Source organism: Scatophagus argus, chromosome 4 (genome assembly GCF_020382885.2).
Source record: "Scatophagus argus isolate fScaArg1 chromosome 4, fScaArg1.pri, whole genome shotgun sequence".
NCBI classification, from domain to species: domain Eukaryota; kingdom Metazoa; phylum Chordata; class Actinopteri; family Scatophagidae; genus Scatophagus; species Scatophagus argus.
In genome coordinates this window covers 17,196,061-17,220,002 of record NC_058496.1, presented here as the reverse complement: position 1 = coordinate 17,220,002, position 23,942 = coordinate 17,196,061, and the positions used below count along the sequence as shown (strand labels likewise).

Genomic DNA, 23,942 nt, shown 5'->3' with positions numbered 1-23,942 from the left:
CAGTTAAGTTTACATTTTTTGGTCTGGGTGGGGAGGATCTGCATCCAAATCACTGCACCCAGATCATTACAGCAAATATCACAGTTCATTATAGCAAATAAGACAAATACAGTGCCAGTATTTTCACTGAGACATCACTTGAGCTAACATCACAGACACAATGACAAAACAAAATTAGACTAAATGAATGAGCAACACGAGCTATGTGACATTACACTTGTGTATCATAAACCAACTGGTTTCATGATTAATTTGCACATTAAGCAGTTAACAGGCATTCTCTTATCATCTACTCATAAGCTAGCGCTGTTAGCACACCAGAAGCAGAGAAGATTAGCCAACTCATCACAAAAATGGTGAGGCGAGATATGCTCCAGTTAAGCTTTGTTCAGGAGTGAGCTAAAGGATTAAAGCAAGGAAATGTGTTAATATATTGAAATAAAGGTGATAAGAATTAAAAACTGCTAACTTTGATGCATTTTTCCAGATTGTAGAAAGTATGGGAGAGCGAAAACGTGCAGGTTGGGTCAGTAGCAGAAACACTAATGTACAAGCACTGTGCTGTGCAAATAAGTCCCTAATGTGCATGCCTTAAACTGGCTCAGCCAGGGAAGGACTTTGAGCTCTATGAGCTAAAAGATGCAGAAGCGTGAAGAATCCTGGAAAACCTTTTCGAAGAATGTGCCGAGTGAACAAGTTACTTTGGAACGAACATGGTAACATTTTCGAACGTGGTATTAAACTCATGACGCAAATGATGTAGGCTCCAGTATGCTCAAAATATCAGATTTGCAAATGTTTCTTGGGGAGGGAAATGCATTCATTAGGTTTGTTAGACATAATTTGGCTAACACAGTTGCCCAGAGCAACTTACAGTGAATGTAAAAGGAAGCAACTACAATTTCCGGACTATAAACATGACAAGAAAGCCACATGAAGTGGCCAGTGACCTGGCAATATTCTTGTCATCCTTTCTTTCCGGGTGAACTAGAATTTTTTGCAAGGGTGAAACCAGACAAGCAAATGCACAAACGCCTGCATATGCTCCAACCCTCTGCTGCTTCACTTCTTATTTGTTATCTAGTGAGCAGCTGGCTGGTAATATTTCGCCCACAAGTGGAGCCAAGCACTTCAGCCTAGGAGGGGGGTACCGAGCACTTGTGTTCCAGCATGCTAATTTGGCTCTGTTCAGTGATACAGTGCACCAGTTTGGCTCAGAGGCATGTCTGTTCTATTTGCATACCACCACACTGATATTACTTATTAATCTTCAGACGTGACATCTAAGTCCAAAATGCAGCAGTCTTAATTAAAGTGTGTTCCCGTCAGAATTGCTAATGATTTTTAGCTTCAAATGTGCAAAACGTTTTTCCCAGGAGTAGCTGCTGGCTGCCAACAGTGTGGGAGGTGGCACAGTGACCTTGCCTCAGATGCGACTAATTTTGTTAGCTCTTCGTGCTAAAGTGAGTCTTTCACTGTAGTTCAGCTAATGTTTTTATTTAAGTGATTAATATCCTCTAACTGGTAGACAAGTGGGTGTCTTCCTGCTTGTGTCTGATGCACCACATGGACAAATGTTCGTGACAACAGCACTGGTTGTGAATGTGTAGGACATGAAAGCTGAACAATAATCTGCTGAAGGGAAGGGGGGGGGGGGGCTGAGGGGAGGAACAGAGAAGAAGAAAGCTGCTGAGTCAATGACAGGCTGCAGTATTTGGTGTGACAAGAAAACAAAAGGCATTGAGAGGAAGCAAAGTATCATCAATACACAAACGCACAAAGAAACTTTTGTGTTTGAAAGCCAAGAAGCTCTGAAGTGAAACCTCATTACGCCTTCTCTCATCGCTGCTGTCTGTCCTTCCAGTCAATAACAACTTATTTCTCTTTGGTTTCATGAGCAGAAATCAGAGACTGGCCCGAAAAACTCATTGAAGTTGACAGTGCTTGGAAGGACAAGTTGACAGGTGGTTAAAAAGTAATTGTAATGTAGAAAACAAAAAAAAAAATAGACATATCTGCATAAGGGGTGAGTAGTGGTAGAGGGGGACAGTTTTTAGCGGATCAGATGATGGGAGCCCTTGGGTAGCAGTTGTTGCCAGGCAACAAAATAGATAAGGTTTGTGGTAGGCGAGGAATCTTTATAGTGATTATACCAAATAAGACATGTATTCTGAATCTACTCATCGGCTCTACTCTCACATCACTAATTTCTACAAGCAAAATTTTAAAGCTGAACTTCCCATTAAAGGCATAACATTGTGAATATTGTGGGGTATGATACATAAAGCGCTACAACATGGCGCAAATAAGTTCAAAACAGATTTCATAATTAAATCCTAATTACAAATCCAGCAGAGGAATGTTACTTAGGAAGTATTATTTGTTGACTACAATGTGATTAGAAACAGGACTCGCAGTAGTGTTGACAAGACAGCATGGGATGTTTCATGTCAACATCAACAGAAACAAACGGCAGACTGTGGCAACACAAGCTGGCGCAGTCATAAATGACGGAGTACCACAGGCGAGCGTGGGAGCCAAAACACTCATTTGGTTTTATAGTGTCTACTGATACAAAGCAAATAGGAAACAGCAGAACTCATGAAAGCAAACTGAAATGTCATGGTATCTACATATCAGATACTTTCTTAGAGCATCACTTGGCATCCATAGACTGAGACTGCATGCTCTCCTTGCATGTAAGGACTGGCCAAACCCATGTAATCAGTGCCAAGATGCAAGGACAAAAACCTGTGTGTCTTATGTACACATGACACAAATAACATAACTGTAGTGGTGTAGAAATCACTCAAATTCAAATGAGTATCTTCTATCTTGAATTTGTGTCCTAATTTCCATCTCATCTGTAAATAGAAAAACACAGTTATTACAGCTTCAACTGTGTTTTGGGTATTTGCAAAATTATGTGACAAATCACTGTAATTAGTACATATTATTTGATATTATGCAATATTGTCATTTCATTTATCTGATATTTTTGCGCTTGTATGTGAGCAAATCATTGTCATATGATCTGTATGAAATGTATAAGTTTATTTCAATTTTGACATACACACACACACTTAAATGTTAGAGAAAGAGTGAAATTGCCACAACCCAAATGCAATCTCATAAATAACTGAGTAGCATGTAGGAGATATTTCATGATTTAAGCGTGACTGTGCTGCCTAAACGATAGAAAAATACATATGAAAAACTCAAGAGCAATGTGTCTTACCAGTAACAATCTCTGCAGTAACAAAGACACTGTTTAAGCACTTGTCTGCTATGTACTGGGATCGATGCACAAATCTCAACAACAAATATATCAAAATCCAGGTCAATAAAACCAAAACTATCAGAATGACTAGATTTGGTGTGATTGGGGCATATTTAGTGTGATATCTGTGACGAGAGGAGAAAATGTTAATAATCAAAAGGTTCATATTTCAATTAAGACGTCCATTACGAAATGCTGTAATGCTGCAAAACAGACCACAACATGTCAAACACTTCAACCCAACTGCCCGAGGTGAAAAATAAAACCACGCTGATTAGGTTTAAGAGATTTGTTCTGGCCAGAAAAGCAGCAGATGTATGAGCTTTCGACATGTGAGCTGACAGAGAATGGGATGCCATTTTGGCCTAAAAGGCATCATAGCCCCAAATCATTACTACTGTATTCACTTGCAGGGATAAACAGCCGCAATTCATCTGGGGGTTAGCTTCTCCTGTGAAAATGGCAACCTTTCCCCATAACACCTGTATGAATAATTCAACACTCTGGGCTCTATCAGAGGCTGTCAGAAATGTCAGCTGGTTGGAAGTACCCTCGGCTGCCCCCAGAGGATGTTGTCTCTACACCCTGTGGTAGGGTTAGGGGGTTGCACACACACACACACATACACACTGGACCAAATGCCACAGCTTTTTCCAGGACTCCACTGCCTGCAGGACACAGAGACACTGAAAGCTGAGCATACCTGCAGTGAGCAAGCAGTTGCACTTTTCCCTTTTTTCATCAGCTAAGTCATAGTTAAATGTGACTTTTTCCATAAATAGGTGCCGTTGTGGTGCTAATTACTGCACATAAACAGAAATGATTCATTCTTTCCATATTTGTTCCCATGGATTCACAGAGACTCCCACAGATGTAATTCTGACCTGGCATGGCCCAGATGCTTCCGCAGGGTAACAATATCTGCTCTTTTTCCAGCCTGGGTACGACCAACTGGCAAACTCTGAAGGGAAAGTGCATAAAAACAACGGACAAGCAGCTGTTATCTTTTTGTTTTCTAAGTTGTTCTGAAGCTCAGAGCAGTTCTTCACCCACGAAAGACTGTGCTGCATCCCCATGTCACCTCTGCAGAGGCAAACTGGGCAGCAGGCCAAGAGTAAAAGCAGCATCTCTGATATGACATCGCTTATGGAAATGACAGATAATCGGGTAATTAATCTTTACATAATTATGTGCACTGAGTAAAAAAAAACTCCTTATACAAGATAAACTGATTTTTTTTTCTTCAGTATAAATTGTGTGAGAGGAGTATAAATGTGGCCTTAATAATTACCTTACTTCCTCCTGTGGAATCTGGAGGTTTGCTGTTAATGGACTTGTCGACTATCTTTGGTGGGTCATCTGTGGTCGCCTAAGAATAGATCATCAGAAAACAGGCATTAGCTTGTTGATTTTTGAGTTGAGTAGTTCTATCAGAATATCAAAGTACGATAAGTTAAATAAAATCCTTCTATCTTTGCAGCATTAACTGCACCGTCACTGAAAATGCTACATGGACTTTACAAATAGTGATGTCTACTCAGGAGTGTTTCTTCCCTCCTGATAACAGCTGACACAACGTTTAATCAAGCCACCACTCAAAATCTAACCGCAGATCAATCTATCTATATCTGCTGTTCACATTAAGTCTTCTGTTTACTTTGTTTTGTTCAGGCATCCACACAAGATTTACTTTTCAGTACTTTGTCGCCGATGAATAGCATTTACAACTCTCATTGTATCCATGCACAAATAACCCTGCAGCAGGTCGTCATGCTGTGCCCAACACTGTTCAAAATTCATAGACCTTTATTTAAAATCCTTGGAGAGATCCTAAAGTTTCCATGTAACAAATATGGCTACATTTTTGGAGATACCTGTCTAGGATTACAGACAAGACATCCAATAAATTTCCATTTTATGATGCATGTAAAAATGTATTGTCGGGCTTAAATTTGTCTCTCGGTGTACACATGATGCTATATCCTCAATGAAGAGTTGGAACAAAGTGATACAAGAATATACAGTAGATGATACAGGCAGACAGGAAGGTTTTTCCAACTTTAAAGCTGGAGGAAAAGGGGAAAACTGTATTTAAAGGCATTAACAAGAGTAGATGCTGAACTGAAGGCAATTAATGTAGCTAAAAGGACTACTACCCTAAATGATTTTTTTATATTTATGGCAAAGCTACAAATGAACTGGACATGGGCCGAGCTGAGTTCAAGCTTTCAAACTGTAAAATCCAAAGGACAAGACAACGTGCCAGAGAGCATGGAAATGCCACGGTCGTCATATTTCACTGTGAGGCTTCTCTCAGAGCAGTCCTGCCCCTGCTCCGCCCCGCCATCTCTGTTCATCTTCCTCCTCACCCTCCTTCTCCTCATCATTCCCTTGTCCCCACACGCTTCTGCTGATGGATGAGCTCATTTGCAGCAAATCTCTTTCGAGTCAAAGCGGGACACTGTTGTTGCCTTTCTGCTACTTCAGTGGACACAGACAATAGAGACCTCAGCGTATGAATACTATATGTGCACACATGAGCACACACAGAAAGTGCATGTTCCAATTCCTACATATAATGGAAAAAACTTCCTTTAGAAATGGTCTGTAAAGTGGCTTTAACCTGTGGATTCCCATCAACATCCAGGAGCAGCACACACACACACACACACACCAAACAATGTTAGCATTGCATTTGTCTTAACAGCACCACAGAGAGCTGAATCAAAAGCGCTGTAAACCCAATAACATAGAGCAGGGAACTGCAGAAGATGAGATTGCCTTGTTTTCCCTCCTTAGTGATTTACAGTGTATACGAGACCATTCCTGTTCAATGTAGTCATAGAGACAATGGATTGGCAACAGGCATGGCTGAACCAATTCAACAAATGAATTTCTTCAACCAAGAGCATCATTTTGTGTTAGATCGAGGCATCGTTCTGCATTATTTCCGACTCATTGCTGGCTGAAGTAACATGTATAATAGCTCCGCAAAAATTCTGATGTGTCAAGTCTGCTACGTACCACGTCCCTCTATTCGCCAGCCAGTCGGCCTGCCTCAGCAACTTAGCCAGACTCACAATAACAATGATGAATGCAGTGTCCACAGGGACAAACCAGCCATTTGACACTTCATCCCCCTTGATGCATTGGCTGCTAATATCCTGTGGATTCATGGCAGGCTGTTTGAAGCCCTGTGATTCGCTGTGACTGGCCACTGCTGAGTCCTCCCCTGAGCATAGGTGACTGTAATCATCTTATAAATGGCAACATCTTACTTCAAATGCATTTGTTAGTGGGAACAGGCTTGGGAGATCAGACACAGCATCTGTGCTGCTGATTATGAAAACTGACTCTGCAGAGCCCACTGGGCCTTCAAAACTGCCATCTTTGAACATCCTCTCCAACTCAAATCGCAGTGAGGACGGTTAAAGTAAACTGGGTCATGGGTGTGTTTCCCATCCTTTGACTGCAAGTCTGAAATGTGTTTTCATCTGGGATAAAAATTTGATTTGCCACACACTTGATGTGCTTGAGCGCAGAGAGGGGTCAGTGTCCATGCAAAGTAGATGAAGTGACTGGTCTTGGACGGGGCTGCTCTGTGTAGCCCAGGGAGGGCAGCTGGGGTTACTGATGAGTGAGAGAGATAGAGGCCTTGCCATGAAATGAAAGGGATCACACACACACACACTCACAGATATGAAAATATCACTTGAGAAGGGCATTAAGAGTTCAAGGGAGTAACAGCAGGAGGGTCTGTGAAGACTTTCTGATCTTTAGCAGCTGCCAGATGGGATGGGGATGAAAAAAGATAGCAGACAGGGAGAATGCGAGACAGAGAGAAAAAAAGATGGAGTATGTGTTCCTTCAACGAGTCGTTTTTTATTTTGGGTGAGATGACAGCGATCTTTGAAGTTAATCCTAATTCAAGGCAAGGCATCAAAATTATTTGATGATGATGAATGTGTGTGGCTGTGTGCGTGCGTGTGTGTGTGTAGGGTCATCTGACATAAGTTATTGTCAAGTCTCATGCTCTCCTTTATATAAACTATTTTGTATTTGTACTGTATTTGACTGAAGCTCTTCAGTTTATGTAGGCTAATGACTGAGAATACCGTTTGCAGGTGTTGTTGTCCCATATTGTCCAGGATCACTGCTTTGGTTTCCAGATATGAAGGTTGTCTGGGTCCTTCACTCGGTCTCCAGGGTGCATCCGGGCAGCACTGCCGGCGACTCAGCAGCAGCTGTCGGCGATTTTTACTCTCATGGAAGTCCGCGCGTCCAGTACTGCTCAACGCACAAACTTTAGCTCTGTACTGAGAAACAAATGCAGGATTTGCCGTACAAAAACGACGCGGACATATCGCCGAATTTGAATGAGTCATTACAAGTTTGTAAATTACGAAGGAGACTGACGTTGTACAGAAAATGTGCTAAAATGATCTCTACAAAGTCGCCTAACTTCGGCTGCCCGCGTGTTAACCCTGCGACCTCCGTCTCCCATGGTAACGGTAAATGAAGCTCAGCCCACAAGGAAGTCCAAGTAGTCAAAGTCCGTATTGATGATGCGACCGGAACTACGATAAACCTTTGTGCACACTATAAGAAACCTACATTCAGCTAGAATTTGGCGGCCCCGTTAAGTTATGAACATTGTTTGTTTATAAAAGGCTAAGTTTGTGGTTGTTAGTTAAGAAACAACCATGTACAGGTTTGATTATAGTTCGATTAATGTATTAGTCTACACAACAAATGTAGCATCGTGGGAAAACATTGACATATATTGTGGCAAACCAATATATATTTATATCACAAACTACATATGGAAAATGTGTAATGTCTTAATTTTGTACCTTATTTTTGACATTTTATAATAAAAGTTTGATATACCTATCTTGTCTTCGGAGACAATGTCTCCAAGAAATGTGTTCTTTCTGTGCTTATTTAAATTAAATTAGGTTTTAATAAATTTAACCAAAATATGCAATTTAAATCCCATTCAAAAGTGTCAAAAGAGTCAAAAGTGTGATGGATAGTTCTTAAATTAAGCCTTTAACGGGAGTTTAGCTACATTTTCATCATTGGTTTTAGCACTTGTTTGACTTAGTTATGGGGGACTTAGTTTAGACTAGTCGTAGCTGCTAGCTTGTGCTAGTGCTTGTGTGCGTGTGTGTGTATGCTGCTGTGGCATTTCAAAATGCCTGCCATAAAAAGATATATTGTCATTTAATCGTTGTCTGACTCTCATTGCATTAAGTGACATGAACAGTAAATGCCTGTGCTTGATTACATATTAGAGTTATACCACTCATGACAGAGATTAGCCCCACACTAAAAATATCTTGACTTTCTTAATGTTAGCTGAATCCAGCCAAAGCTTCTGTGATAGTTGTTTTAATTAATAAGTCAAAATAATGTTGCAGAGTCAATCATTTCTCCTCATTCCATTGATCTACCTTTTCACACTCCATTCAGTACCATTTCAGCCTATGCAGCCCCGAGATCAACCTGAAAAACTCCACTAATTGTAAAAATTACACTCTAATAATCTTGTGTCCAATTATATACTACACAGACAAAGAAAAAAAAGTCCTGTTAAATGCACAGTCACAGTGAGCTGACTCTGTCGGGCTGACCTGACTCGACCCCCTGCCACTAATTAACAAGCAAAGAACAACTAATCAGTGAAACTGGCTGCTGGTGTTTGTCTGGAAACTTCCATGTACAGAGTACAGAACTGTTTAAATGTTGTTTACTGTTACAGCAGCAGGCCCACACATTCATCCAGATACATATTCAGAAAAAGTTTACCATTAAGCACAAAACAAAAGCTGAGATTAGAGAAAATGAGATGAGGCCTAATTAAGGGTCAATATAAATATAAAATAGTACCCTTATTTAAGTGTACACATGAGTGAAATGGGTAAAAATCATATACTCAAAAAAATGTTTTGAATTTGAGAAAAACTGGTGAATTAAATTATTTAAAATAAATGTACAATGTTGTACAATAATCTCACTCAAAAAATTTACAGACGTTCCTCAATTTTACTTCCTTTTCGACGCATTGTGGGCATAGGTGCCTTTAATGTGAGCAGGATTGAAATCTTTATTGATGGTTTAAACAGAGGGACCGTTTTTTCAGGCACTCAAGCGGCAGCAGAGAATCCCAGTTTAACCTCTCACAGCATATCCTACAGACAGAATCGGTGGGTGAGGCATCTCACAAAGTGTCAGAAACATCTGTTCAATCTGTTTTGTGCTCCAGTGGACAGTATGCCAAGATCCCAGGGCACACAGCTCTAAAAATGAAACACTGACAAGTCTGTCACACTTGATAAAAGAGGGAACAATAATAATCCTGTTGAAACTGCACAGCGAAAGAAAAATGGAATGGAAGAGAGCTTTGTACATTCAATACACACACATGCCACTGAAACCTTTCAGATAACACAACTAAATAGCATTTTGTGTCCTTTTCAGACCTTAGTAGAAGTATTTCATGCTCCAGACAAACTGCTGCCACTGTGTATCCTTTGAGGAGTGAAACACAGGAGGATGAGACACTATCACTGACTCATGACAAGACTGAGGAGTCCAGTCACCGTTGACAGAATAGAGTTCACTGGGATGTGAGAAGAACATTCTTCAGGCAACAAATGCAACAGTTCAAACACAAACCAGCCTGTGCCAACTGCTCGCTATTTGCCATTGCATATGTAAAAGTTATAAATACAACTAATTAGTCTGCTGCCTTCTTCAGGCCAGTAAGAGGTAACAACCTCTCCTCCACACCCATCACCCCATGCCCACACACCCTTCTCATGGGATCGGCATGAGTGCTTAATAGGTGCTAAAGCAGACAGGAGCACTATATAAAGCACTTCAGAGATTTCTTTGCCTTACCACCCTTAGCTTCGGGCAATCTGTCTTTTATCATTCCCTTACTCATTAACGAGATTTTAATTGGTGGAATTTCAGTGAGTCTACCCCAAGATTCCAGAAGTTACTTGCTTCCTGTCAACAAAAAAAGGGCTGCCACATTTAATTTTCTCCCTTGTTTTATTTCTGTCATTTTATTCTTTGAAACATGAGCGAACAGGCCAAAACAGAGCTGTCATGTGGGGAGTACAGCAAGGGTGTCCCCTGGTACCCCCTGAGAAAATGGTGGCAGTCCAGCCGGCTTTTCAATCAGGATGTTGGCCTGCCACCTCTCCTGGAGACATGGGACCCCCGGTGGATGGATGTGGACAGGCTCCAGAGGAGTTTGGCAGCCTGCTCCTGGCCAGGGTACATACCCGCTCCACTGTTTGTGCCCTACATCTCCAGTTCGATGTATCATCCGGGCCAGAAGATTAGTGAGGAGCAGTACAGGTGGAGGGTCAACCTGGACGTGACTCATTTCTCTCCTTCAGAGATTTCTCTGAGCGTCAGAGATGGATTCCTGGAGGTTGGAGGTACAGAACATTGGCTTGTGGTCCTGTTAATTAAACAGCTCCAAAAACACTTGATAATACATTGTTAATTACTTTTACGGACAGGATAGTCTATACTCCTAATGCAGTTTTAATCTATCTGTCAATCTATCTAATATTATTATCTCAAAGAGTAACATTTATCTATCTCACAGTTCACACAATAAACCCCTTAAAATTAAATGAGAATGGAAAGGAAACTGAATGTAACAAAATTAGAAAGCTGTTTAAGTAATTTGTTAGGGGAAATCACAGCTCTGTGGCAGGAATGGATTTCGTTGCGTTGAGTGGTTTTCTCTGTGTTGCTTGATTCCTCTGTGTGTCCCTACATTCTTCGTAAATGGTATTCCATCCCCAGGGAAACATGAAGAGAGGCCAGATGAGCATGGATTTATTGCCAGATGTTTTACACGGAAATACAGGTATGCGATGTAAACACTGATATTAGCCAACAGGCGACAGCTAAGTCATTCTCTACACCACTCAGCAGCCAAGAATGTAGCACTGAAGGTCTTTGTTTTGAAAGCATCCAGTACAAAATGCTTAGTGAGCTGAAAATTTTGAAATTCCGTATACCAGTTTCAGTATTAGAAAACACCATCCTGTCATTTCCAGGCTCCCAGCTGAGATTGATGCTACCAAAATTGAATCCAGACTTTCTGTTGATGGTATCCTGACTGTGGAAGTTCCAGTTCCTGAAACATCAGTTCCTGCTGCCATCATTATTCCCATAAAGGTGATCACATGTGACAAGCTTTTTCTTTACATTTAAAGAAATAGTTTTACATTTTGATACGCTTTCCTTTCCTACTGAGGGTTTGTTGAGATGATCGATACCACTTACATACATGTCTGGTAAATCAGCTAACAGCTGGTTAGTTTAGCTTAAGACTAGAGACAAGGGGAATCAGCTAGTCTGGTTTTGTCTAAGGTTAATAAAATCTGCAAAAGCTCGCAAATGAATACATTGTATCTCATGTGTTTAATCTGAACAAAAACCAAAGTGTGGTTTTTGTTTTGGAGATTACTCTTAGTCAAGAAATAGTCCAATAAATTACCTCTGCAACCTCTCATTTTTACACTTTGATTTTTGTATTTATTTTAATTTAAAAACGTTTTTATCACCATTGGAAAGAAGCTGGTCCTGCTTGTTTCCAGTCTTTGTGTGAAACTAAGCTAACCAGCTGTTGGCGGCAGCTCTGTACAGTATTTATCAAACAGATGTGAGTATGTAATCAATCATTTCATCTCTCAGCAGAGCTCTCAAAATATCAAAACATTCCTTTAATTTATTTTTCAAGACGCACTCTGAACATCTGCCCGCTGCATTCAATTCAGTGTCCCTCCTTCCACTTATTTGAAAGACTGTCATGCAAGTTTGGTATTGAGGTGGGCCATGAATGTGGGGTTAGTGAATTTTTAATCATAACTGTTAATTTCACTGCTGAAAAATGTATGCACAAATTCAGGTGGAGATGGAGGTGACAGGAGCAAAACAGGAGAAAGAAGAAACCCCTGATACAGGTGCAGATAGCGGGGCAACAGAGGACCCAGAATTTCCCTCTGCAGAGTATAAAACTGAAAAGCCTCCACTAGAGGTCCATGGTGATCAGGCCCACCCTGGCAGCACCACAGCTGGGCTTCAGCAGCATGAAGAGAGGAGGGAACAGGAGGAGGAGACCCGTGACAAGCCAGCTGGAGAGTCCCACCCTTCAGTGTCTGCAGATGGTGACGGCACAGAGAGTCTTCAAGATTCTTCTATGCACCAGGAAACCCTGCAAAGTCAAGAAAGCCCAGACACACAAACATCTAAAGAGTTGGAACACAACGAACCAGTCGTGGATGGAGGCATCCAGCAGGTAATGACAGGTTCAGGGGAGGCTGCTGAGGAAGTCAGCCAGCCTGAGGAACCAGAGCAGGGCACGAGTCCTAAGAGCGATATGCCAAGCCAAGAGATGGTGGATCCCAACATAAAGCAAGAACGCACTGAGTAGAATTTCAGTACCTCCAAAATGTTGCACACACTATATATTAACAAAATACTCAAATATCCTGCATAGCTTGCCTTGCAACAGTTCTAAAGATGCATTTTAGTGATTAGATATAATAACCATGTAACCACGCTGTCTTTGGAGCACCAATAAAGCAATAGCATGTGAAAATGTTTAATGCTGTGTTGGTTTTACTCATTTTTTCAACATGCTTTTTCTTTCTCTCAATCCTGAAATTAACTGTGGGTGACTATATGTGACTTTTGCAACTGTTTATGAATGTGCGATCACATTTATGAGCTTCATATTCTTTGTTACCTCTGAAAATATGTGAGTGCAAAATTAAAAAAGAGATTAATTATCATGCTGTTTCAGCTAAGAGGTTTTGACATTAATCAGATACTATGCATTTGCACAGCTGTGCCTTAGTCACTTCTACATGAGTAACTTGCCCAAGGAGAAACTGGCATGATTCCAATTATGCTGTTGCCATGGCAGCACAAGTCCACACATATCATCTAATGCCAATAAATACAACCGTGTATGCGAGCCGGCACATCACACAAAGCGGTGCCTTTGCATGGCCAAAACTGTTGAGGACCTTTGTTGTTTCTTCAGCATGGCTCAAGTTTGGAAACTTTTTAAATTTAAACCAATCATCCCCCTTGGTTCCAATACACAGAGAAGATTACATTATTTTGCATCACACAACATGCAGCGAAACTGCCCCACTTTTTTGCACTTTTGCATACAAAGGCTCTGGCAGTGCTGCCTCCATGCGTTCAGCCCTTCTGCAGCAGACAGCAGTGCCAATCTCACCCAGCGCTAAGCCCTCTGCTAATCTGCTGCCCAATTCCTTCTGTTATCCAACAATAACACCACAGGCTCCCTGGATCCCTGGAACCAGGCCTGTGAGTGGCACGGTTCTCAATAAAAGACACAGATGTTAAGACACACTAGGAGATTGGCTGGACATTTTTATTGCATCAGCCAGTACAAAGACATCAACGGAACAGAAAGCAGGAAACAAATATCTTTGGCATACAAGTCAGCCTATCTGCTCCAACTATCATGCAGCTGTCTTTCTGAATGCTCAAATAGAAAAGAAAAATTCAAACCATATTGCAAAAACCTGGAACACTTCAGATTAATATTTAGAATGAATTGGCACATATTGAAGCATATTAAAAGTATATATACAATACAGAATACAGTATTAATTCACACAATTCACCCTCTAATGGAGCCAGAAAAGGTAAATTACTTTCGTTTCTTGTCAGTTTCATTGACATTCATTAACTCAAAAGATAAACAACCGTGGAACTGAAGAATTTCAGGGCACTCAAGTAAATAAAGGCACATTTGTCATTTCTTTCAAAATCAAATAAATCACATACAATATGTTTTATGCAAAGACTGTTCCACTAAATTAACTGCATGAATAAAATATAAATTTGATCTTGAGAAGTTCACACACACACACACTGTCATATTAATTTACTTCTTATTAAGGATGCTGTGACTTATAATGTATCAGTGGCCCAACAGTTCTTGCACAACTTCAAGATGCACGATTTATTTATGCAGCACAAGGCAAGTTAACACACTGAAGGCTTAATGTGCTCTAGCTGTTGAAACAGTACCCCAAATTCTAGGCTCAAGTTTACAATCATTACCACTACAGTTGAGTCACAGGGCACAGCTTTCAAATTTCTGAAAAATAAACAACCAATGATCTTTAAAAAAAAAAAAAAAGAAATTCCACAAAGTAGTTTAAAAGCACTTTACTATTCTGAAAATATTTGTGAGTTCTTCAAAGAATCTTTTCTGTGAATGAAGAAATAGCAATCTTCTGCCACTAATACAAAGTACATCAATATAGATAAATATAAATGATTAAGAAATCGAAAGCTGCAACGAGAAAAACAGATTTTCATTTTCATTAAAGTCAGATGCTTAACTCTGTGACTCAGTTTTGCCTTGAGCATATCAAATGGGACTTATTTTCCTTGTAAATCTTAGACATCTTATTTCCAGGTGTCTAACAACATGAAGCTGAAGGCCACGCATTTCATAACAAACTTGAAATTGTCTGTGCCAGATGATCTGTTACGTTAGTTGGGAGGTGGGGGCTTAGACCACTGGGGCCTCTTGGGGGTTGGGGGCCTCCACCTCCAGTGTGTCACCACCTTGGGAGCCATCATTGCTGAACAGGTGATATGGAGGCGTCTGCCGCGCTTCAATAATAAGAACGCCTTCAGGGGACAAGGAGGCGAAAACAGTCAGTGGGTCCACATCGACTGGGATCCTGATGAAACAGACCAGAAGAGAGGTGAGAAAGAGTATAAGGCTTAAGTGCTGTTTATGTAAGGACAGAAGTTTAGACAGTAAGAACAACCGGAGTTTACTTGGTGGAAAATATGCAAACTGATGTGTGTGTTCAGCATGTTTAAATCCACGAGTGGGAGGAACACAATGAGGAGAGTCATGAGGAGAAACAGCCTCAAGAAACAGTTCAGTTCCTGCTTGGAGGTCATGCAAAACTCTGATATTTTCCTCCATAACAGCTGCAGTAAAATATTGTTAAATGCTGGCAGCCTGAATGATTTTAGCATTGTATGTGCTAAAATATACAGGAGGAAATAAAATGATTTGTCTGAGGATTTTGGCTGTTGTTAAAAACATCCACCCTGTCCTCCTTGACTGACGCTCATCCTATCTCACATCAAGAAAATGCAGAGAAAACAATTGGAAGTTTTCATTTAAGATCTTGCAGCTCTGCGACAAAGAGTAGAGAGAGAAAACACACGGTGGATCATGTCTGTCTGCAGAAGTTTAACACCTGGAAATTTCCATTGGTGTACAATTTCCCACTTTACTGCTCACATCTGTGAAATATGGCAACAGCTAATTATGTCTTAGGGAAGTTTTTTTTTATCTCTTTTTTGACACTCGTGCTGAAAATGTTCTGCTTTCCACAGATAATTGGCTTCCACAACGAAGTGTTGATGGAGAGCTGAAACATGTAAGGGTTTATGTCTATTAAACTGTATATACAATTTAGGAACAATTAGGTTTAATTAAGTTTATTTTCAAAAGAATACACATCCCTTTTGGAAAGAGAGTCCACCAGAACCTGCTGGAGGTGCAAACACACAGAGATCCAGACGACTCTGCTCTTTGTCAGACAGTGTGGCCAAATATGGGTAGCGTCGGTTTTCTGTGAGAGCAGCCAAGTGTCTTTGGGAGTTAATATAAACATCAAGCTGCCCTGTTCAGAGGAGGAGACTGCAGATTGACCCTCCATTTAATTAGACAGGACCCTCAACTGGCATCCTGCTCCACTAAGAAACATAACTTAGAGGGGACTGAAAACTTCACCTCAGAGAAGCAGACCAACAGGTAGGTAAAGGCAAATCTATTGGTGTAGTCAAATAGCACATGCAGTCCCTTACTGATCTTCAGGTCCATTTTGACAACAACAACAGCAACCTCCAGATTCAGCTCAAGTTCACTACAAAGACGGGGAAAAAAGTGCAACCTAAAAAACTAAGGAACACACAGAAAAAAATACGGGGGAAAAAAAACGGAATAAAGTTCTCCTTTCTTTAAATGGCTAGGGATCCAATAGGAGCCATCAGTGAGAAAAAAAGGCAATTACAAAAACATAAAGAGAAAGTTGTAACAATAATAGAAATACAGAGTCCAACAATAAGATTATAGTAATTCCAACTTAGATAGAGCAAGACCAATGCAATATGTCCAGGAAGATAAGTTACAGGAAATAGATGTTCAAGGCCAAAGGCAGTCTGGTGAGTGTGGGGGTGGGGGGCTAAGTGGACAGGGTAACTTGGAGAATATGTAAAGAGAAGGCTAGCTTGATAGACGAAGGAGAACCAGGAGGTGTAAAGACAATCAACCTCTAATATCATTAATTTTGGGACAGTTTGCTTTTATAACGATAAATTCAGTCATTCTCCTCATGCAGGACTTAGGCAGAAACCTTATCTGATCAGCTCATGGACTTTATTTACCTCTGGCAAGTGTATGTTTTATCTCACACATTGATTTTGTACAGCTGCCAAAAACCTGTCCAATATGCTTTTCCCCTGCAGAGATACTGAGGCAGAGAGAGACAAGACAGTAGGACCGGACAAGGTGAGTGGAGTGTGTGTGTGTGGTGTGTAAAACATACTGTACAACACATATGCTTATCCCACACACTCAGACAGAGTGCACATGAGCCAGTCCAGTGACATGATGTATCTCAAGAGGCTGAACAAAAGCCTCATGAATGACAAACCACACACGCTGTAGTCTTTCACATACAAACAGATGGATGTTATTATGTTGACACATGGCTACCTGACCCTGGGCTTTCAAGCTACCTTCGCTCTCAGAAATGGCTTGCCAACAGCATGTTTAGTCAATAATTGATATATTTCTCATATTTCATGAAAATTCACCCTTGGACCCTGTTGTATTTGTTAACTATACCTCATCAGTATTTTTGACAAGGATTTCTGTTATTGTTGCTACTGAAAGGTTGTAGGAGCATCTGTGATCAGAATCAGAATTCCTTTATTAATCCCTGGGAAATTCTTGAAATAATAATAATAATAATGATAATAATATTATTGATAATAAATCATTCTGTACATTGAGAAAGCAAGTACATTTTGGTGATAATACTTTCATACATTCACCTAAATACAGCAAATGATGACTATTTTCATAGTTAATTAATCTGGTAAGAATTTTATCAGTGAATCGACATAATTGTTTGATCTATGAAATATCACATGGGTCATTAAATCTCAAAGCCACTTCTCCAAACTACTTGTTTTGTCTGACCAACAGTCTATAACTCAAACATGTTCTGTCACATAAGACAAAACACATGCTGCAAAAAAGTGAAGGTGAAGCTGGAACTAAACAATGTTTGGTGTTTTTGCTTGAAAAGTTACTTGTCTAATTAATCATCCACTTGCAGTGAAGTATTTTGACAGTGTGATATTGTTACTTTCATATAAGTACAAGATATGAATACTTTCCCTGGCACTGCGTAGTACATATGGGCACAGAGTGTATTAATGGTGGCATTATTAACAGTCAGCAGCCCTTGCAATTCAACATTTGGTGCGGCTGCGTTTTAATGGACCACCTAAAATTACTATTTGTATGATAGACTGAGGTTTTTACATTTGTCTGCCTTGTTGCTTTTTTGAAAATACAACTAAGTTTTACTGCTAATATTACCATGAGAAACAGAATGAAAAAATAGCAGTGCTTCAATTAAAAGTACATTCTCAGCCATACAAACTAGTGGGTCTGTGCTGTCTCTCGCTTTCATATACCAGAGGATTTGTGTATTGAGGTCAGTTATTTATATAACTTATATTTATATACACCCCCCCCCCCCCATATGTTCAGTGTGTCATTGGCTTTAGGTTTTTAAGAGCACAGACCTGATCTGGGGGGTTTCCAATTAAAGCAATTGTGTGTGAACAATGTGAGGCTAGCACAACTAATTAGCCAACAGGAAATTAGCAGAGCTGGAGTGACACGCCAGCAAGACGGCGATTCGCACCAGCGATTAGTGTTGCTGTTTGAAGTCTTCCCACCACTCAATTAAATGAGCAGAGGCAGAGAGCTGGGTCGGGCAGGTTGTGGAAACTTCTGTGGCCTGTTTGGCTTGGATGAGTTACAATAATGATAAGTCTACAACATGCAAGACATCTGTGCAGCCTTGCACTGCACAGCAACACGTTGAAACATAGTCTCTGCTTCAGTATTTCAGTGTTGCTTTTGTCAGTGGCAAGTGTTTGGAGTTAACAAGTTTTGACTGGAGGGTTGTTTGTCCACTTAAAGCTGATAGGACTGTGGAGCCGCTGTTCAAAAGTTGAGCCAAAAATTGGTGCGGACTCAAGCAGAAATTAACACGGCACTGAGTTCTGTTTTCCTTATGAAACACAGAGCACTGACACATGATGGGTGCTGCCATGTTACTGAATAAAGAAATGTTTCTCTGTATGTCTGCATGTGCTCTTCTATTTTTGGCACATAAAAAGTCAGTCGTGTCCTTCTTGCAGGTTCGCTTGTGACCAGTTGTCTTTACTGTACCAGCATCTTGGATTCTGTTGTTGTTGTAAGCTAAATGACTGTCTGTTCCTGCACTGGACATTATAATTTGAATACATCTATGTTGCTTCTGTACATGTTAGTATTGATTTTTAAGTGATTTTTAAGTAGATACAATTTTCCGTACAGAAGCAAGCAAAGAAAAAGAGGGATTATATAGAAAGTATGTAGAAAAAAAAGGACCTAATTTGTATAAATTGCAGAAAGGTTTGCCTTTTTTGCATTTGACTCCTTAAGATGAAGATGTAGCTACTCGTTTCCCATGACAATGGCTTGATGTGTATGGTTTGTGAGCAGTTGAATTGAAAGGTGATTTCAGTTGTTTCAGTGGTTTCAATTTGGAACAAACACACTTGGACTCAGAGGTAAACTTACAATTAGGTGGTTGAAGGTTTTTGTACTTGAAGAAAATGTGTGTGAAGCAACAACCTTTTAGAATTTGTAGCTTGTTTGTGTTTTGTCAGAATCAAGCATATGAACACATACAGGGAATGTGACTCGTGACTTATTGACTTGTTGCCCACAACAAGCACTTCAGGTGTTTGTGTTTGCCCCATGTGATGAAGCTCTCTATCAGTCCTCTGTATCTAAAAATTGTTTTCAGTGAAGACAGCATCTTTTTCACTGGAAATTATTTACTGTTCCACTATTATTAAATTCCTTGAAAGTATTCTCCACACGAGTCTGGGCAGACATGGACGTAAACTGCAACGTGACTGCTACATGGAGGCATACAAACACGAGGCAGTACTTCTAGTTTGTCTTGCATAGAAATTCACATTCCAGCCAGTGGTTTCAGATCATCATCAAGAAGATGGTTGGCAAGTAAAAATGGATGCAGACAATCTATGCTTCAGAACTGACGCATGTTCATTCTGGACTATGTGGTCATACATACACTATATAGACAAAAGTATTGGGACACCAATACCAATGAGGGAGTAAAAGGCCTAGCTCAACCCCTGAAAAGCAGCATCACAAAGAGGTGTGTCTGGATACCTTTGTCTATATAGTGTAAGATGAAAATGAAACCTTTTGTGTTAAACATGTACAGAAAGACACGGCAGTGTAAGCAACACGTGTGGGTGCAGAGATCATGCAGCTCTCATGCATTGTGATGCAGAGTCCAAAGAAATGATACTCACTGTATCTTCTTTGTGAAATTCTTTGTCACTATGCCTCCTTCTTCCTGCTTCTCTTCATGTTTTCCTACAAGGAAAAACATCAGTAAATAAGTGAGTGAGTCTACCGGCCTAGAATAGATTAACTAACTCAATTACTAACTAACTGCAATACCTTAGAGAAGTCATGGGTCATAAATGATCACTAGTACATATGTACTTATAACCAGTTCAATAAAACATTTGTCATACATGCATAAGATTCTTTAAAGCTTTAAATGTATGCGTGGCTTTCAGTATAAATCAAAATCAAAAAGGTGTTGACGATACTATGATCAAAACACATTTCATTTGGTTTTCCAATGCTCAATCCCAGCAGTGTTTATGCTTTGGGAGCTTTGGGTGGGTTGCAATCAATGTGTGAGAATCAACCAGTTCTCTTTACTTTCTTCCAAAAATGATTCTCCTGACGAAAGACACTCAGGCGTGTTGAAGTTGAAGAGAACAGCACGTCTAAAAAAACCCCTCCTCCAAGCTCTGTTTATGGATCTAAGTCTAGAGCTGTCTAGCAGCTGCTGTGGGGCTGTTTAATATCACTGCCGCCACCAGCAGCATGACCTGCCTCACCCTTAAGCCATCCGACTGCACTCTGGGCTCGACTATGCACTACCCTATACCCCCTCAGTGACGTCTCCGAGTGCAGAAAGTGCTGGACTTCATCAGAGATCTAGGTTGAAATAATACTCCAGAGAGAACTGTGCTGAGATCACTGCTGAAGTCATGAGATTGTTATTTAAACTTCACCATGACTTAAGACTTAAACTGGTCCCTGATTGTCTCCACAAGATGTTTATTGAGTAATGGGGGTTTGGTCAGAGAGGAGTCCAACAAGGCACTGCCTCTCCTTGTTTTTAAGTGTCTTATTACAGAGATGCCAAATTCCAAATGCTCTGTGTAATGCTGCATGTTCTGGGAGGAGATCTTGTCATGATGGATGACGTATTCAAATGTTTTTCTGGTTGTGTTAGTATCAAGACCAGGACTACAGCCATGACTAGAGGTGGAAATTACAAATCACGTTGCTCTTCGCTTCAGTCTCAAGAATCACAGTCTTTAACTGCTGCACTGCATAGAAACGCCGGACAGACAAAGCTAATGACTAGCTGGTGACGTCAGAGATTCCCTCAGAAGAGTCAATGGAAGAGTCAAAAAACAGGACGAAAGGGCGACCATTAGACTTAAATCTGCATGGTGCCAGGAATCATGACTACGTGTATACATATGCTAATGTAGCCCTGTGTCTTGTGATTAAATGTCCTAGCTGCCTTTACAGGGGCTAACTTCAATAAGACGCCACACACTACATCTGCTGCCGTACATTCAAATTCACCTTGTTCTACTGTGCCAAAGAGGTCAGATTTATGAATTAATAATACTTAAAACTAAGCACTGCAATATTGTAGCAGAGATTCTGACAGTCTGCATGTCAGGCTTGGATCTCATGTATGTTTAGTCTGTTGCTAGAAATGTTTAGCTCAGTTCATTACAAAACTGAGCCTATAAAATACTTTTATATTAGCATTAATTACGCGGCGACTGTGCATTTGCATTGTTTTTGTTAAAACCTTACTTTCAGTAAGAATAATCCTTCAGTGAGATTCCAATCAACTTTTTTTCTTTTTTTAAGATTCAGTAACATTTTTATTGTACTTTCAATTCATTTTACCATGAAGAAACACGCTCATGGTGCCATTCAGATGCACAAAGCAACAGATTCAGTCAGCAACGACGTGTATACTGAACTAATCTGACAGATGTTAAACATTTGTTCGTTTATGCGTCGAACACCTCAAACACGCTTGTATCACACTCTCTGTCACACTTTTAGAATGGGGTCGAGTCACTGCAGCAGGCAGGCCCAACATGGCGCTGATTGAATGACCCAACTGGCATACCAGCAATGTGTTTATAAAAAACTCTGCAATGGGGAGCCTGCTGTCCTCTATGCCCCCTTCAGCTCCGGATATCCCTGGAATTTATCTACTTTTTGAAGCACTGACATGAGGAAGCAATTTCTACGACTTACTCGCATAATCAGCAACTGAGCCAAAACGTGACACCCATAGAGACAAAACCGGTACTGGGACTGCTGGGTAAAAGTGTGATCCTATTTCCAGAACATTCTCTTCCATGTTAAATGGCAGTGAGCGGCTTGTCTTATTGTAAACAGAGACTGTTGTCACGGGCCTTGCCTTCCTTTAAATCTAAATCGAGCTCATGGGTGACTGAGGGAGCGATTCTCCAGGAATCTGAAACAGGTGTCTAAGCTTGAGGATCTGCCTGCCAATGTGCAAGTCCCAGTCCCCAAAATCTGTCGAGCTCTTCCATATCAAGACTCATTAAAGCTGAGACCATGTTACACCACCTCGGCTTTCGCTGTGCTGCTTCGAATCTGCCAAAATAAAAGAGCTGCTATTTCTTGGTGGTTAGATTGAGGATCCTCAGGGATACTCACAAAGTGTTGTTTCTTTTATTAAGATATGAGTAATTCTTGCTTTTGATTTGGGTGGACTGCTGCTTTTGATAACTTTTTAATAATGTGTAGGTCGAGTACAACTGATGAAAGGTTCATTAAAACAAAAAACGTAGCCCAATGAAGGGATAAGCTGTGTAGTGAGATGTTTTATAAAAATTGAGGTCGGGAGTCCAAATTCCCTCAGTGAAATTCCAAACAGCTAAGAAAAAAAAGGTTGTAAAGCCATCAAAAAATCTTGTAAAATGTTTTGATTATTGAATTGTTTAGTAAGTAAATATAAAGTAAATGTTCTAATGTAATGCAGTTCTGCTGAAGAAACCAATTTACCTTCAGTTCATTTTAGTGTTCTTTGTCCAACCTCTGACTCCCATAGGCCCTGATACTGAGGGCATGACCTCAGTGTCCCCTACAGTTCTACAAATTGCTATTTATTTATTTTAGTTTCTATTTTATTTTATGTGCATAGTGTATCTATTGAATGCCAATATTTTTTGAGTTTATCAATTATATAAATAATTATTATAGAAGAGCTACTTCTCTGGTGGTTGTCACAGTAGGAAATTTCCAGGTTGGTTCACTTTGACCTCTTGTCACTGATCAAAAGCCATCACTGCCGTCACATTTCGCCTACCAAAAGTAAAAAGTTTATTTTAAAGTCCCTGATCACGAAGTTGATGATAAAGTTATGCGTCCCCCTGAAAAAGTGCTTCAGTGTCGTCTAGACCTCTGCCACAGCATCCCAACTCACCTGACACTTCTACAAATCCGTCTCTCGTTTTGACGTTTAATTCTTCTGGTTTGAAGCTGTGTACGTTCACACAAACTTTCCAGGGCTCCCCCATGGTGGTGGTGGGTGAGCTCCGAGAGGAAGGCTCGCCGTACCTGCTGGTGTACAGCGTGGGGCCTCCTGTGGACTGACGCGGGGGGAAACCTGTGCGTAAACTGCTGCCGAAGGGAGAGGTGCCGAGGCGCGTACTGAGCCGACCCGGCCGAGCCCAGCCCGGCCAGTCCATTGCCAGATCATCGGGGAAAGGTGGTATACCAAAGTCATCGTCCATAAACCGCGTTGCGAGCTGATCCCTGAACGGCGACTGATCTCTGAACGGTGATTCTCCAAACGGGTCCCTGGGAAACCTCTGTCGGCTTCCCATAGTGTAGAAGTCTCCCTCTGCCATGTCCCGCTGGGTTCAAAACCAGTTTAAGCTGGGCTATTTGTGCCAAACGACCCCGAAATAAAACTTTTTTTTTTCTTTTGAAAAACAGAACTACTTATGTCTACGCGTGGTCAAACTTTTATCTCTTCTGAATTAGGCGCATCACCTTTACGTAATCAGCTGGTCCAACAACAATCTCCTCTGAAGCTTACGCTGCCTTTCCTAAACTCTTCGAGTAAAGTAA

The 23,942-nt window shown here is 40.6% G+C and overlaps 3 protein-coding genes and 1 long non-coding RNA gene across 8 annotated transcripts in view; 2 read left to right on the top strand and 2 right to left on the bottom strand.

Moving 5' to 3' along the window:
* Positions 1-7,880, bottom strand: part of LOC124057394 (coiled-coil domain-containing protein 60-like) — a 47,765-nt gene extending 39,885 nt beyond the window's left edge. Inside the window, exons 1-3 of one of the 5 annotated variants that reach the window (XM_046385554.1) lie at positions 7,396-7,880; positions 4,572-4,649; positions 4,165-4,241 (exon numbers count right to left, since the gene is read on the bottom strand). In XM_046385554.1, coding sequence (XP_046241510.1) covers positions 4,165-4,241; positions 4,572-4,649; positions 7,396-7,665 — 425 coding nt within the window. In that variant the 5' untranslated portion in view covers positions 7,666-7,880. The remainder of the gene's footprint in view (positions 1-4,164; positions 4,242-4,571; positions 4,650-7,395) is intronic. The other 4 variants (XM_046385553.1, XM_046385556.1, XM_046385555.1 and 1 more) reach the window with 4 other exon arrangements.
* Positions 7,881-9,911: 2,031 nt separating this feature from the next.
* Positions 9,912-12,912, top strand: si:dkey-1k23.3 (heat shock protein beta-1). Its single transcript, XM_046386379.1, has 4 exons — positions 9,912-10,737; positions 11,114-11,177; positions 11,371-11,491; positions 12,225-12,912. The coding sequence occupies exons 1-4, from the start codon at positions 10,371-10,373 to the stop codon at positions 12,747-12,749; spliced, it is 1,077 nt and encodes a 358-aa protein (XP_046242335.1). The 5' UTR covers positions 9,912-10,370; the 3' UTR covers positions 12,750-12,912.
* A 798-nt stretch (positions 12,913-13,710) lies between these two features.
* hspb8 (heat shock protein b8) lies at positions 13,711-23,942 on the bottom strand. Its single transcript, XM_046385550.1, has 3 exons — positions 23,293-23,942; positions 20,033-20,096; positions 13,711-15,054 (listed from the first exon to the last, which is right to left on the bottom strand). Exons 1-3 carry the CDS (start codon positions 23,717-23,719, stop codon positions 14,880-14,882), a joined length of 666 nt encoding a protein of 221 aa, XP_046241506.1. The 5' UTR covers positions 23,720-23,942; the 3' UTR covers positions 13,711-14,879.
* On the top strand, positions 15,905-22,129 carry LOC124057393. The gene is made up of 3 exons (XR_006843105.1): positions 15,905-16,148; positions 16,862-16,904; positions 21,897-22,129. It is a non-coding gene; the product is annotated as an uncharacterized LOC124057393 (long non-coding RNA).